General features: G+C 39.6%; 1 protein-coding gene across 2 annotated transcripts in view; it reads left to right on the top strand.

The window, feature by feature from the left end:
• The window catches only part of NRBF2 (nuclear receptor binding factor 2), a 43,968-nt gene extending 31,168 nt beyond the window's left edge, over nt 1–12,800 (top strand). For both annotated transcript variants that reach the window (XM_030334483.2, XM_030334484.1), the window contains one exon: nt 11,279–12,800. In XM_030334483.2, the coding sequence (XP_030190343.1) occupies nt 11,279–11,989 (711 nt within the window). In that variant the 3' untranslated portion in view covers nt 11,990–12,800. The remainder of the gene's footprint in view (nt 1–11,278) is intronic.
• The last annotated feature ends 340 nt before the right edge of the window (nt 12,801–13,140 follow it).

Raw genomic sequence — 13,140 nt, 5'->3', positions numbered from 1 at the left:
CTGAATTTGTCTTTTCCTGAATTCCTAAACAGTTCTGGTACCTTTATATTTGTTTCACCAATGGCTTTAAATGTTTTCCGTGTTAGGGGAGGGTGTACCTAGGTTTTGAAAATGCCTTCATCCAAAGATGATTTTCTGATTATGCAAGTGGCAGGGTACTTAGGAGATACTCAGTAAATGTTTGTCTAGTTGAATTAAGGAGATCTTTTCTGTGAGGGGATGTCAGTGGCGGGGAGAAAATGCCACTTCCTCAAACTGAACCAAGAAAATCTGAAAGTTGTGTTTTATTTCCTGCACTTCCTTTTGACAATGTAGAACTGCTCATGTTAGCCACATAATACATACATGCACTGAGCCTTCTGAGCCCCTTAATAAAAAGGGATTTTAGCTAGTTGTAGTATACATGCCTAAAGCAGAAAGTTTTCTAATTTCAAGCTGAATACAAATGGCATTTAAGTTTTTAAAAATCGTATCAGATAGAATTCTATTAAATTGCATTGTCATTTTTTTTTTTAGACCAGTGTTTTTCTCATTTAGAAAATTTTTAAAGTACCAAGTGTGGGGGTGCCTGGGTGGCTTAGTCGGTTAAGCGTCTGACTTTGGCTCAAGTCATGATCTCGCAGTTCTGTGAGTTCGAGCCCCACATTGGGCTTTCTGCTGTCAGCATAGAGACTGCTTTAATCCTGTCCCCTCCCCAGTCCCCGGCTCCTCCTCAGCTCTCTCTCTCTCTCTCTCTCTCTCTCTCTGTCCCTACTTTCAAAAATAAATGAAAACATTTTAAAAAATTTAAAAAGTACATAGTATGGTTCACATATTGCCAGGCAATATTTTAAACCAAATATTAAAGTTTGTTTCACATACTCTATAGTGAATATGTTACTTTTACAAGTAGAAAATTGTTAACAGAAAGTTTCCACAAATACTCACTGACAAAAAACACATTCAGCTTAGAAAATGTTGAATAGTCAACTGTTGAATAACTTGGGTCTTAGGGATGCAAGCCTCCTGTACAGTTGAAAATCTGCCTGTAATTTTTATACCCCCTCTCCCAAACTTAACTACAATAGCCTACTGTTGAGCAGAAGCCTTAATGATAACATAAACAGTTGATTACATATATTTTGTATGTTAGGTGATTATATACTGTATTCTTGCATGAATGTAAGCTAGAAAAAAGAAAATACTAAAATCACAAGGAAAACATTTAAAGTACTATCCTGTATTTGTCGATAAAATAAGTTTATGTGGTCTGTTTATGAGATGAATTGTCTGTTACCACCTATATCAGTACTGTCTTAACAGAATACAAAACTGTAGAAATTAATACGTATTACTAACACTAGACATCAAAAATGAAAGTGAAAAACTCGTTTATGTGCAGGCATAACAGTTCATGCACTGATGAAGTCGTAGCAGTGTGATTGCTTCATGGCAGCCTGGTGTAATCCATACTCTTGTTTCACAGTAGCCTAACCTCCACACCACTGTATGAGTCCTTATAAAGGGTTTATGGTCTACAGTATTACAGTCATCCATAATACAGTATTGGAAACATTATTAACATTTTTAAAAACTCACTTATGTGTGATGATAGGCCAATATGCAGTTTCTCCCAATTATGAGAGAGAGGCATACCTTATGGTAGTGTAATTCTCTGAAAGCAAACTTGTAAAATGGTAAGAAAACTTAATCACGACGCCCATGTGAAGGTAGACTGTTTGCACACAAGCCTTGCACGCGACATCCTACACGGTGAGTACTTAGGTGGTGATGGTGGTGGCCCAAAAACATCTCCCATGTTCTTGCAGCACAGTTACTATTCCACACGCACACATAGATAAGTTTACTAGCTGTATGGCATGATGATGGTTGACTGTTCATTAAGTGGAAGGAGATCACCAAGGTTGTCACGTTATAATAAAGTTTTTTTTTTTTTTTTGCTCACAAATCAGGTTGACGGGGCTCAGGCTCAGCTGGGCAATCCTCCGGGGTCGAGGGCTGTCATGCGGTCAATGGTGGTAGCTGGTGGTGTCATCTCAGAGGTGTCTTCTCTGTCTGGTGCTGGGCTGGGAGGGCTCTGATGCTGGGTCTGAAGCTGCTAGGGCTCCTCAGGCAGCGCGGCATCTCTCCTCATCCTCATCCTCTCTCATCTCTCTCTAATCTGCCCACATGGTGGTCGAGGAGAAGCCAACAGATAGTGGAAGTTCCACAGCATTGTCCCTCCGTCTGCCTTGTTCCTTGAATTGACCACAGAGGCCCACCCAGTTCGAGGGGAGGGGAATTAGACTCCATCTCTTGATAGGACTGTTCAAAAAGTTACAGACATGTTTTATTTTTTTAATTTTTTATTTTATTTTATTTTTTTCAGACGTGTTTTAAAACCACCTCACTGGGGCTGGACTGCCCTGGTTGGTCCACACCTCTGCTTTGCCTTTTGGCTGTGTGACCTTGGGCAAGTTCCTGAGCCTCTTTGTTCCTCAACTGCCATTCATTCTGTCATTTTTAAGTTCAGTTGATAATACAATGTTACATTAATTTCAGGTGCACAACATTGTGATTTGACGATTCTGTACATTATGCAGTGCTGACCATAAGTATAGTTCCAATCTCTCACCATACAGTGTTCTTACAATATTTTTAGCCGTATTCCTTCTACTGTCCTTTTCATCTCCATGGCTTACTTGTTTTATACCTGGACATTTGTACCTCTTAATCCCTTTCACCTGTTTTATCCATCAGTCCACACCACTCCCCCCACTCCCATGGCAGCCACCAATTCTCAGTATTTATGAGTCTGTTTCTGTTTTGTTCATTTGTTTCTTAGATTTCACATACAAGTAAAATCATAAGATATTTGTCTTTCTCTGACTTATTTTACTTAGTGTAAGATCCTCTAGGTCCATCCATGTTGTCACAGGTGGTAAGGTCTCATTCTTATGGCTGGATAATACGCTACTGTTTATATATACCTCATCTTTTTTTTTTTAATGTTTATTTTTGAGAGATAGAAACAGAGGCAGCAGAGGCAGTTCAGAGGTTCTGAACTGTCAGCATAGAGCCCGACGTCAGGGCTCAAAACCAAGAACTTTGAGATCATGACCTGATGCTGAACCTACTGACCCACCCAGTCGCCCCTTGTACCACATCTTTTTTAATCCATTCGTCTACCCACAGATACAGATTGTTTCTGTATCTTGGGTATTGTAAATGTTGCAGTGAACACAGAGGTGTGGATATCTTTTCGAATTAGTGTATTTAGTTTCTTTGGGTAAATACCTAGTAGTGGAATAACTGGATTGTAGGGTTGTTGTATTTTAAAATTTTTGAGAACCCACCATACTGGCTTCCGTAGTGGCAACGCCAACTTAACATTCCCACCAACGGTGCATGAGGAGGGTTCCTTTTTCACCACATCCTGCGAGTATTTGTTATTTCTTGACTTTTCATAGCCATTCTGACAGGTGTGAGATATTTCATTGTGTTTTTATATTTGCATTTCCCTGATGGTTAGTGATGTTGAACATCTTTTCATGTATCTGTTGGCCATCTGTATGTGTTTGGAAAAACGTGTACTCAGGTCCTGTGCCCATTTTTAAAAACCGATTGTTTTTCTCATAATGACTTTTATGAGTGCTTTATATATAATTTGGATGATACCCCCTTAGTGGATACTTCCATTTGTGAATACGTTGTCCCTTATGAAAAGCAGGTTCCCTTTTCATTTTGTTGATGGTTTCCTTCACTGCAAAAGCTTTATATTTTGATAGTGTCCCATTTATTTTTACTTTCGTTCTTGAAGAGACAGATAAAAAAAAAAAATCACTAAGACCAGTGTGAAAGAGCTTACTGCCTATGTTTTCTTCCAGGAGTTTTATAGTTTCAGGTCTCACAGTTAGGTCTTCAATTCATTGAGTTTATTTTTGTGTATGACGTAAGAAAGTGGTCCAATTTAATTCTTTTGCATGTAGTGCAAACACCAGTTTTACCAACACCATTTATTGAAGATACTGTCTTTCCCCATTATATATTCTTCTCTCCTTTGTCATGGATTTACTCTATGTGCATTTATTTTTGTGACTTCTACTCTGTTCCATTGATGTATATGTCTGTTTTTGTGCCATGCCATACTGTTTTGATTACATAGCTTTTGTAATATACTTGTGTGTGTGTATATATATACATACATACATACATACATACATACATACATACATAATATACTTTTATTTTGCAATAAAATCTGGGAGCATAGTACCTCCAGGTTTGTTCTTTCTCAAGATTGCTTTGGTTATTTGGGACTTTTGTGTTTCCATATACATTTTGGGATTATTTGTTCTAGTTCAGTGGAAAGTGTCATTGGTATTTTAGTAGGGATTGCACTGAATCTGTAGATTGCTTTGGGTGACATGGACATTTCAGTGGTATGTCTTTCCATTTATTTGTGTAATCTTTATTTTTTTCATCTGTGTCTTAGTTTTCAGACCATAGGCCACTTCAGTTATAAATTTATTTTTAGGTATTTTATTCTTCTTGAGGTAATTGTAGATATGATTGTTGTCTTAATTTCACTTAATGCTATTTTGATATTAGTGTATAGAAATGTGATGGATTACTGTATATTTTGTATCCTGCAACTTTACTGAAATCATTTATTCTGGTGGTTTTTTGGCGGCTTCTTATGGGTTGTCTGTATATAGTATTCTGTCATCGGCAGATAGTGAGTTTTATTTCTTCCTTAACCAATTTGAATACCTTTTCTTTTTTTTTTTTAAATCTGACTACTGGGTATGACTTTGGTATTATATTGAATAAATGGCAAGAGTTGATGGTCCTTATCTTGTTCCTCATCTTAGAGGGAAAACTTTCAGCTTCTAACCATTGAGTATGATGTTAACTGTGGGTTTTAAACATTTATTTATTTTTGAGAGACAGAGCACAAGCAGGGGAGGGGCAGAGAGAGAGGGAGACACAGAATCCAAAGTGGGCTCCAGGCTCCGAGCTGTCAGCACAGAGCCCAATGCGGGGTTTGAACTCAAAACCGTGAGATCATGACCTGAGCCGAAGTTGGACGCTTAATCGACAGAGCCACCCAGGTGCCCCAGCTGTGGGTTTTCATATATGGTCTTTATTAAGTTGAGGTATGCTCCCTCTAAACCCATGTTGTCAAGATTTTTTTTTTTTTATCATGCATGGATGTTGAATTTTGCCAAATGCTTTTTGTGCATCTGTTGATGATTTTTATCTTTCATTTTGTTAACATGGTGTCTCTGGTTGATGTATTTACAGGTAATTGACCGTCCTTGCATCCCTGAAATAAATTCCACTAGATCATGGTGGTAGATAATCCTTTTAATATGTTGTTGATTCAGTTTGCTGATACTTTGCTGAAGATTTTTGCATCTGTGTTCTGATATTGGCTTGTAATTTTCTTTTCTGTAGTAGTGCCCTTGGCTGGTTTAGGTATCAGGATAGTGCTGGCCTCACAGAATTTGGAAGCTTTCCTACCTCTTCTGTTTTTTGTAATAATTCCAGAAGGCTAGGTATTAACTCTTCTTAAAATGTTTGGTAGAATTCACCTGTGAAGTCATCTGGTTCTAAACTTTTGCTTATTAGGAATTTTTTATTACAGATGCAGTTCACTTACTAGTAATCAGTCTATTTAAATTTTCTGTTTCTTCCTGCTTCAGTTTTGGGAGGTTATACGTTTTTAGGAATTTTTCCTTTTCTTCAAGGTTGTCCAACATGTTGGCATACAATTTTTTGTAGTAGTCTCTTACTTAAAAAAAATTTTTTTTAGAGGCACCTGGGTGGCTCAGTCGGTTGAGGTCACAATCTCACACTCCATGAGTTTGAGCCCCGCGTCGAGCTCTGTGCTGACAGCTCAGAGCCTGGAGCCTGCTTCAGATTCTGTGTCTCCCTCTCTGTGCCCCTCCCCTGCTCATGCTCTGTCTCTGTCTCAAAAATAAAAACATTAAAAAAAATTTTTTTTAATGTTTATTTTGGAAGGAGAGACGGAGTATGAGCACGGGAGGGGCAGAGAATGAGGGAGAGAGAGAATCCAGAATCCCAAGCAGGCTCTGCACTGTCAGCACAGAGCCTGATGCGGGGCTTGATCTCATGAACCATGGCCTGAGCTGAAATCAAGAGTCTGACCTTCAAATGACTGAGCCACCCACATGTCCTCGTTCTTTTAGATGAAAAGTTAGATTGAGAGTTTTCTTGTTTTTGTTGTCTTGTTGGAGTCCTCTTTGATTTTTTTTTTTATTGACCCCACTGATTGGTTAGTAGCATGTTTTAGCCTCCACATGTTTGTTTTTTCTCCATTTTCTTCTTGTAGTTGATTTCTAGTTTTATTTTCTGGTGGTTAGACAAGATGCTTGAAATGAATTCGGTCTTAAATTTATTGAGCCTTTGTCCTGTGATTTATCCTGGAGACAGTCCTGTGTGCACTTGAGAAGAATGTGTATTCCGTATTTGGATGGATTGTTCTATATATATCTGTTAAGTCCATCTGGTCTAATGTGTCTTTTAAGGACAGTGTTTCCTTACTAATATTATGTGTGGATGATCTATCTGTTGTGTAAGTGGGGCCTTAAAAGTTCCCTGTTGTTTATTATTGTCAGTTTCTTCCTTTGCATCTGTTACTATTTGCTTTATATATTCAGGTGCTCCTTTGTTGGCTGCATAAATGTTTCCAAATATTTTCTTCTTGTTGGAGTAATCCCTTTAACATTGGGTAGTGTCCTTCTCTGTCTCTTATTACAGCTTTTGTTTTAAAACGTATGTTCCCTGATATAGGTGTTGCTACCCCAGCTTTTATTTTGTTCTGTTTGGGTAGAATATCTTTTTCCATTACTCCACTTTTATTTATTTATTTTTTAATTTTATTTTTTATTTTTTAAAATTTACATCCAAATTAGCATACAGTGCAACAATGATTTCAGGAGGAGATTCCCTAATGTCCTTTACCCATTTAGCCCATCCCCCCTCCCACAGCCCCTCCAGTAAACCCTCAGTTTGTTCTCCATATTTATGAGTCTCTTCTGTTTTGTCCCCCTCCCTGTTTTTATATTATTTTTGTTTCCCTTCCCTTATGTTCATCTGTTTTGTCTCTTAAAAGTCCTCATATGAGTGAAGTCATATGATTTTTGTCTTTCTCTAATTTCACTTAGCATAACACCCTCCAGTTCCATCCACATAGTTGCAATGGCAAGATTTCATTCTTTTTGATTGCCGAGTAATACTCCATTGTGTGTGTGTGTGTGTGTGTGTGTGTGTGTGTGTGTGTGTATATATATATATATATATATATATATATATATACACCACATCTTCTTTATCCATTCATCCATCTATGGACATTTGGGCTCTTTCCATACTTTGGCTATTGTTGATAGTGCTGCTGTAAACATGGGGGTGCATGTGTCCCTTCGAACCAGCACACCTGTATCCCGTGGATTAATGCCTAGTAGCGCAATTGCTGGGTTGTAGGGTAGTTCTATTTTTAGTTTTTTGAGGAACCTCTATACTGTTTTCCAGAGTGGCTGCACCAGCTTGCATTCCCAACCATTACTCCACTTTTAGTCTGTATGTGTCTTTAGATTGGAAGTAAGTCTCTTGTAGGGAATATTTACATAGGCCTTTTTTTTTTTTAATCTATTCAGCCACCCTACCTGTTTTGATTGGAGCATTTTGATTGGAGTCTTTACATTTAAAGTAATTATTGATAGGTATGTATTTATTGCCATTTTAAAAATTGTTTTCTTGTTTTTGTAGTTCCTGTTCCTTTTTTTTCTGTTACTCTCTTCCTTTGTATTTGATTATTTTCTTTAGTGTTATGTTTGGACTTCTATTTGTGTGGTAAGGGTTTGGTTTGTGGTCGCCATGAGATTTACATATAATAACATGCATATATTGCTGTCTGTTTTGAGTTGGTGGTCATTTAAGTAGGCATGCATTCTACAGGCACTACATCTTTAGTCACCTTATCACCTTTGTGTGCACACACCCAACGTTTTATGTTTTTGACATCTGTTTTATGCCTTTTTATTTAATGAGACCCTTAACTAATTATTGGAGATTTTGTTGATTTTAGTACTTATGTCCTTTAACCCTCATACCAGCTTTGTCCTTGTCGATCTACTTCCTTTTCTATATGTTCTGCCTTACTAATGAGAGATTTTTCTTTCAGGTATTTTCTTGTTTCTAGTTTTGGCTTTTTATTTTCTGCTTAAAGAATTCCCTTTAATGCTTCTTGTAGAGCTGGTTTAGCGGTGATGAACTCCTTTAGCTTTAGTTTGTCTGGGAAACTCTTTGATCTCTCCTTCAATTCTGAATGGTAAGCTTGCTAGGTATGTTTGGTTGTAAGTTTTTTCCTTTCAGCACTTTGAATATTTTGTGCCACTCTTGGCCTACAGACTTTTTGCTTAGAAACCAGCCAATAGTTGGCAGAGGATTCACCTCCTGTAACACTATCACCAGAGGCCTAGCCTTCCCCCCTTCTGTAACTGGCATCTTTCTGTGATGTAGCTGGAATTGCATTAAGCCTGTGTATCGATTTGGGGAGAGTTGGCATCTTTAGTATCCTGGGTCTTCTAATCAAGGAATGCAGTGGACTGCATGTGCCCCCAGCACTGGTGCCTGGTCACAGCTGCACAGGGGTGGCGGGTATCCTGCTCAGGCGCCACAGTTCCTACCCTGCTTGCTGTGGGAGGGTTGGGAGAGAGCCACCCCTTTCCCTCTTCTCCCTGCCAGGAGCTCCTACCGCTGGCGCTGGGTCACCAGGAGCCCTGAATCCAGGAGCTTGGAGGCTTGCTTCACACAGACACAGGCACCGGCACCAGCCAGAAGCATTCATCTTAAAAGGCCAGAGCCCTTCACACTTTTAAGAAAGACAGTGTCAGTGACCGGGGGCTTTAATTGGTCTGAAACAGAGCACCTGAAAAATAGAACACGTTCTCCATTTCCTTCCAAATTCTGTAATTGGCATAGTTGGTATTTGTTACGACTCTGGTATTGTTTAGTGTGCAGCACGGTCATGATGTTAGAAGACCTAAGACCTTCGGAAAAAATAAATCATTCCACGTTTGTGATATCTTCATTGTGGTGGTCAGAAACACACACTTTTATACAGGATTCTTGCAGTTCCCTAAAGTGTGTACCATGTGATTTGTGGTCAACTCCTGCAGTGTTTTTCTGTCTCCGTCTTCAGTGACACTTCTCCAGGCTGTGCTGCTGCTCAGGAAAGTGGAGAATTAAATGTGAGATTGTGAAAACCTGTCAGTGATTGCTTTCTTCTAGCCGTTGCACTTGGCTTAGTTGCCAAAGAACAGCAGATATGTTCAGTTCTTTACCAGTGTGTGGTACTTTTTGTATTTTTTCTTGCTTCCCTCCTTTCCTTCCCTTCCCCTTCCCCTTCCCCTTCCCCTTCCCCTTCCCCTTCCCCTTCCCCTTCCCCTTCCCCTTCTCTTTTTTCTTTTTCTTTCTCTTCTTCTTCTTTTTCTTTTTCTTTTTTTTTCGAGACAGAGTGCGAGCAGGGGGAGGGGCAGAGAGAGAGGGAATCTCACAGAATCTGAGCTGTCAGCACAGAGCCCGATGCAGGGCTTGAACTTGGGAAAGGTGAGATCATGACCTGAGCCAAAGTCGGACACTTAACCGACTGAACCACCCAAGCTCTCCACTTGTTACATTTTCTTCTACCATTTGTACACTTTACAGAGGCCTTTTTTTGGAACGTGTGTATGTTGGAAAAGTGTTTCTGTTTCTGAAATTGCCGTTTCCCATGTTGTACTTTTCCCTTGCCACCCAGTTCGTATGGGGGCTTCATGTTTTTGTTGGCGAGACAGATAGCAGATTTTACACTGCTGTTGACAGAACATGATCCTTTTGATGGTGAAAATAAAATTATTGATTTATATAATAACAAAACCCAATATGTTATTTTATACTTGAGGTTATATAAGTTTCGTCGAAACCAGAGTTGCAAAGATCTCTACAGAAATGACATTCATGGGGTGCCTGGGTGACCCTGTCTGTTAAACGTCCAACTCTGGATTTCGACTCAGGTCATGATCTCGTGTGTGAGTTCCAGCCCCACAATGGACTTTGCACTGACAATGTGGGGCCTGCTTGGGACTCTCTCCCTCCCTGTCTCTTCTGCCCCTCCCCCACTTGCAATCTCTCTTTCACAATAAATTTAGAAAGAAAGAAATGATATTCAGAGAACAGCCCTAGAAATTAGATGTTGTTACAAAGATGAGGAAGGAGAATACCAAAAATTCATTTTCCCAGAATAGAATCTTGCTGTTTCCAAATATAAATATATATATATAAAACAGCTGTTAATCTTTTGGGGATCCCTGTATACATAACTAGTTGTTTTTCTCTTGCTGCTTTTAAGATTTTGTCTTTAATTTTTGACAGTTATAATGTGTCTTGGTATGGATCTCTTTGGGTTAATTTTGTTTGGGGCTCTATTTGATTCCTGGACCTGATGTGTGTTTTCTTCCCCATGTTAGGGAAGTTTTCAGCTGTTATTTCTTCATGTGAATTTTCTTAGTCTTGATATTTTCCTAGTAGAGATCCCTTAAATAACTATCCTCATCCCCCAATTTTTTTCTTTTGGTGTTTACTTTGGGTGATTTCTGCTACCCTGTCCTGGAGATTGCTGATCTGTTCTTCTGTATCATCTACTCTGTTCTGTATAATGTATTTGTCATTTCTTTTATTGTATTCTTCTGTTCTGATTGATAATTTCTTATATTATGGAGATATTTTTTGTCTCTCTGTTGAAGTTTTATGTTGATTCTTCTCCTAGGTTTGGTGAGCATCTTTATTTACTTTGAACTGTTTATGGGGTAGATTGCTTATCTTTGTTTCATGGAGTTGTTTTTCTAAGGATTTGTCTTTTGTTCTTTCATTTAGAACGTGTGCCTCGGTCTTCTTATTTTGGCTGATTCTCTTTATGTATTAGGGAGTTCAGCTACATCTTGGTCTTGGAGGAGTGGCCTCACATGGGAGATGTTGGGCTCAGAAGCGCAGACCCCCCTAGTCGCCTGTGTGGCCTGCATGCACCCTCTTTTTGTGGTGGGGCCATGACTGTTGTCTTTAAAGACCCAGTTGTCTTCAACAAAATCAGGGGTTCTACTGAATTGCAAACATAGTATGTAAATTTTAAGTGTTATAAAGTTATTTAGAAAGGAGGATCTTGGGATTATATTCATTGGAGATTACTAAAGAGACTTAAATGTTAAATGACACCTTTCCTTTTGTGTGATAGGCTCATCTGTCACTGGAATTGCAAAGGGACAGCCACATGAAACAGCTCCTCCTCATCCAGGAGAGGTGGAAAAGGGCCAAGCGGGAAGAGAGACTGAAAGCCCAGCAGAGCACAGACAAGGATGCGGCCGCCCAGCTCCAGGCCCCGCACAAACCCCCTTCTGAGGATGCAGAGGGCCAGAGCCCCCTTCTCTCTGAGAAATACAGCCCTTCCACGGAGAAACATCTGCCTGAAATCCAGGGGGTCTTTGACAGGGATCCAGACACACTGCTGTTTTTACTTCAGCAGAAGAGGGAGCCGGCAGAGCCGTGCATTGGAAGCAAAGCCCCCAAGGATGACAAGACAATCATAGAGGAGCAGGCTACCAAGATCGCAGATTTGGAGAGGCACGTTGAATTCCTCGTGGCTGAGAACGAAAGGTTAAGGAAAGAAAACAAACAACTAAAGGCTGAAAAGGCCAGACTTCTAAAAGGCCCAGTAGAAAAGGAGCTGGATGTGGATGCTGACTTTGTAGAAAAGTCAGAGTTGTGGAGCTTGCCACCACATTCGGAAACTGCCACAGCCTCTCCAACCTGGCAGAAGTTTTCAGCGAATACCGGCAAAGCCAAGGATATCCCCATACCCAACCTTCCTCCCTTGGATTTTCCGTCTCCAGAACTTCCCCTTATGGAGCTCTCTGAGGATATTCTGAAAGGATTTATGAATAATTAAAATGAAAGGCCATAAAGGAGCTGAGAAGAAAGGACAAAACAATAGAGTAGTAGTTGATCCAGAAAAAGGGAAAACCACACGCAAGGGTGATTCCAGAGATGCTTCGTCGTCTGGCGCACTGTGGGAAGAAGCGTCGCCGGGACTTGGGAAACAGTCACTGTGAAGTATGTCATGTCCGATTGACTGACTCCAGCTGATTCCAGACTTGGCAGACACTAGACTCTCGGAGGTTCACTTTCTCCTGATACAAACCAAATGGCTACCTGGAATAACTTTTTTCAAGCAAACAGTTATTTTTCTTATCTTCAGGGTTAAAATGTATAAAAGTATGTTATGTATGATTAATCTATAATGCCATAAATGATAATGCAAAAACCTAAATAATATGGTGGCCCGAGGGGCCACCTTGTGTTTGAAACATGCTTTCTATCATGCATTGACTGTATGCATTTTGTTATGCACGTTTCGTTTGTTGAATAAGGCGTGTGAGACACACCTTTCTAGATGAAACTGTGCCACACTTTGCACTACTCACGACATAATGAGAACCTCAAGACTATCAGGAGAAATATTTAAATTTCCATTTTATGAAGAAAGGAACCAAATTGTTAGTTATGCTTTTTAAAAAAAAATTACCGGTTTACATAATTAATCAGGGTGCATTTTAAGTTCTAACTTTTTTGTTTATCGTTTAAATGTATCATTTGAAAATACTAAGGAAATATCCTTTACTGATGCATGAGTGGAAGTAATGGTAGTTGACAGTGTTTGATTGTAAGAGATCAATAAAGTAATTGTGTTTTATACCTTTGTTGACTGTGTTGGTAGTTTAAATTTTTTTTTTTTTAACGTTTATTCATTTTCGAGAGACAGAGACAGCATGAGCGGGGAAGGGGCAAAGAGAGGGAGACTCAGAATCCGAAGCAGGCTCCAGGCTCTGAGCTGTCAGCACAGAGCCCAACGTGGGGCTCGAGCCCACGAACTGCGAGATCACGACCTGAGCTGAAGCCAGACGCTCAACCGACTGAACCGCCCAGTCACCCCAAATGTGTTGGTAGTTTAAAGGCACGTTTTGTATGGTTTCTCTGTTGTAAATCCTGAAGATGAATTTGAAGAGATTCAGCCAATGACAAACGACTCTGGTATGTTAA

The sequence above is a fragment of the Lynx canadensis genome, chromosome D2, assembly GCF_007474595.2.
Source record: "Lynx canadensis isolate LIC74 chromosome D2, mLynCan4.pri.v2, whole genome shotgun sequence".
NCBI classification, from domain to species: domain Eukaryota; kingdom Metazoa; phylum Chordata; class Mammalia; order Carnivora; family Felidae; genus Lynx; species Lynx canadensis.
The sequence above is the reverse complement of the archived record's forward strand: the minus strand, read 5'-3'. Positions and strand labels throughout refer to the sequence as shown.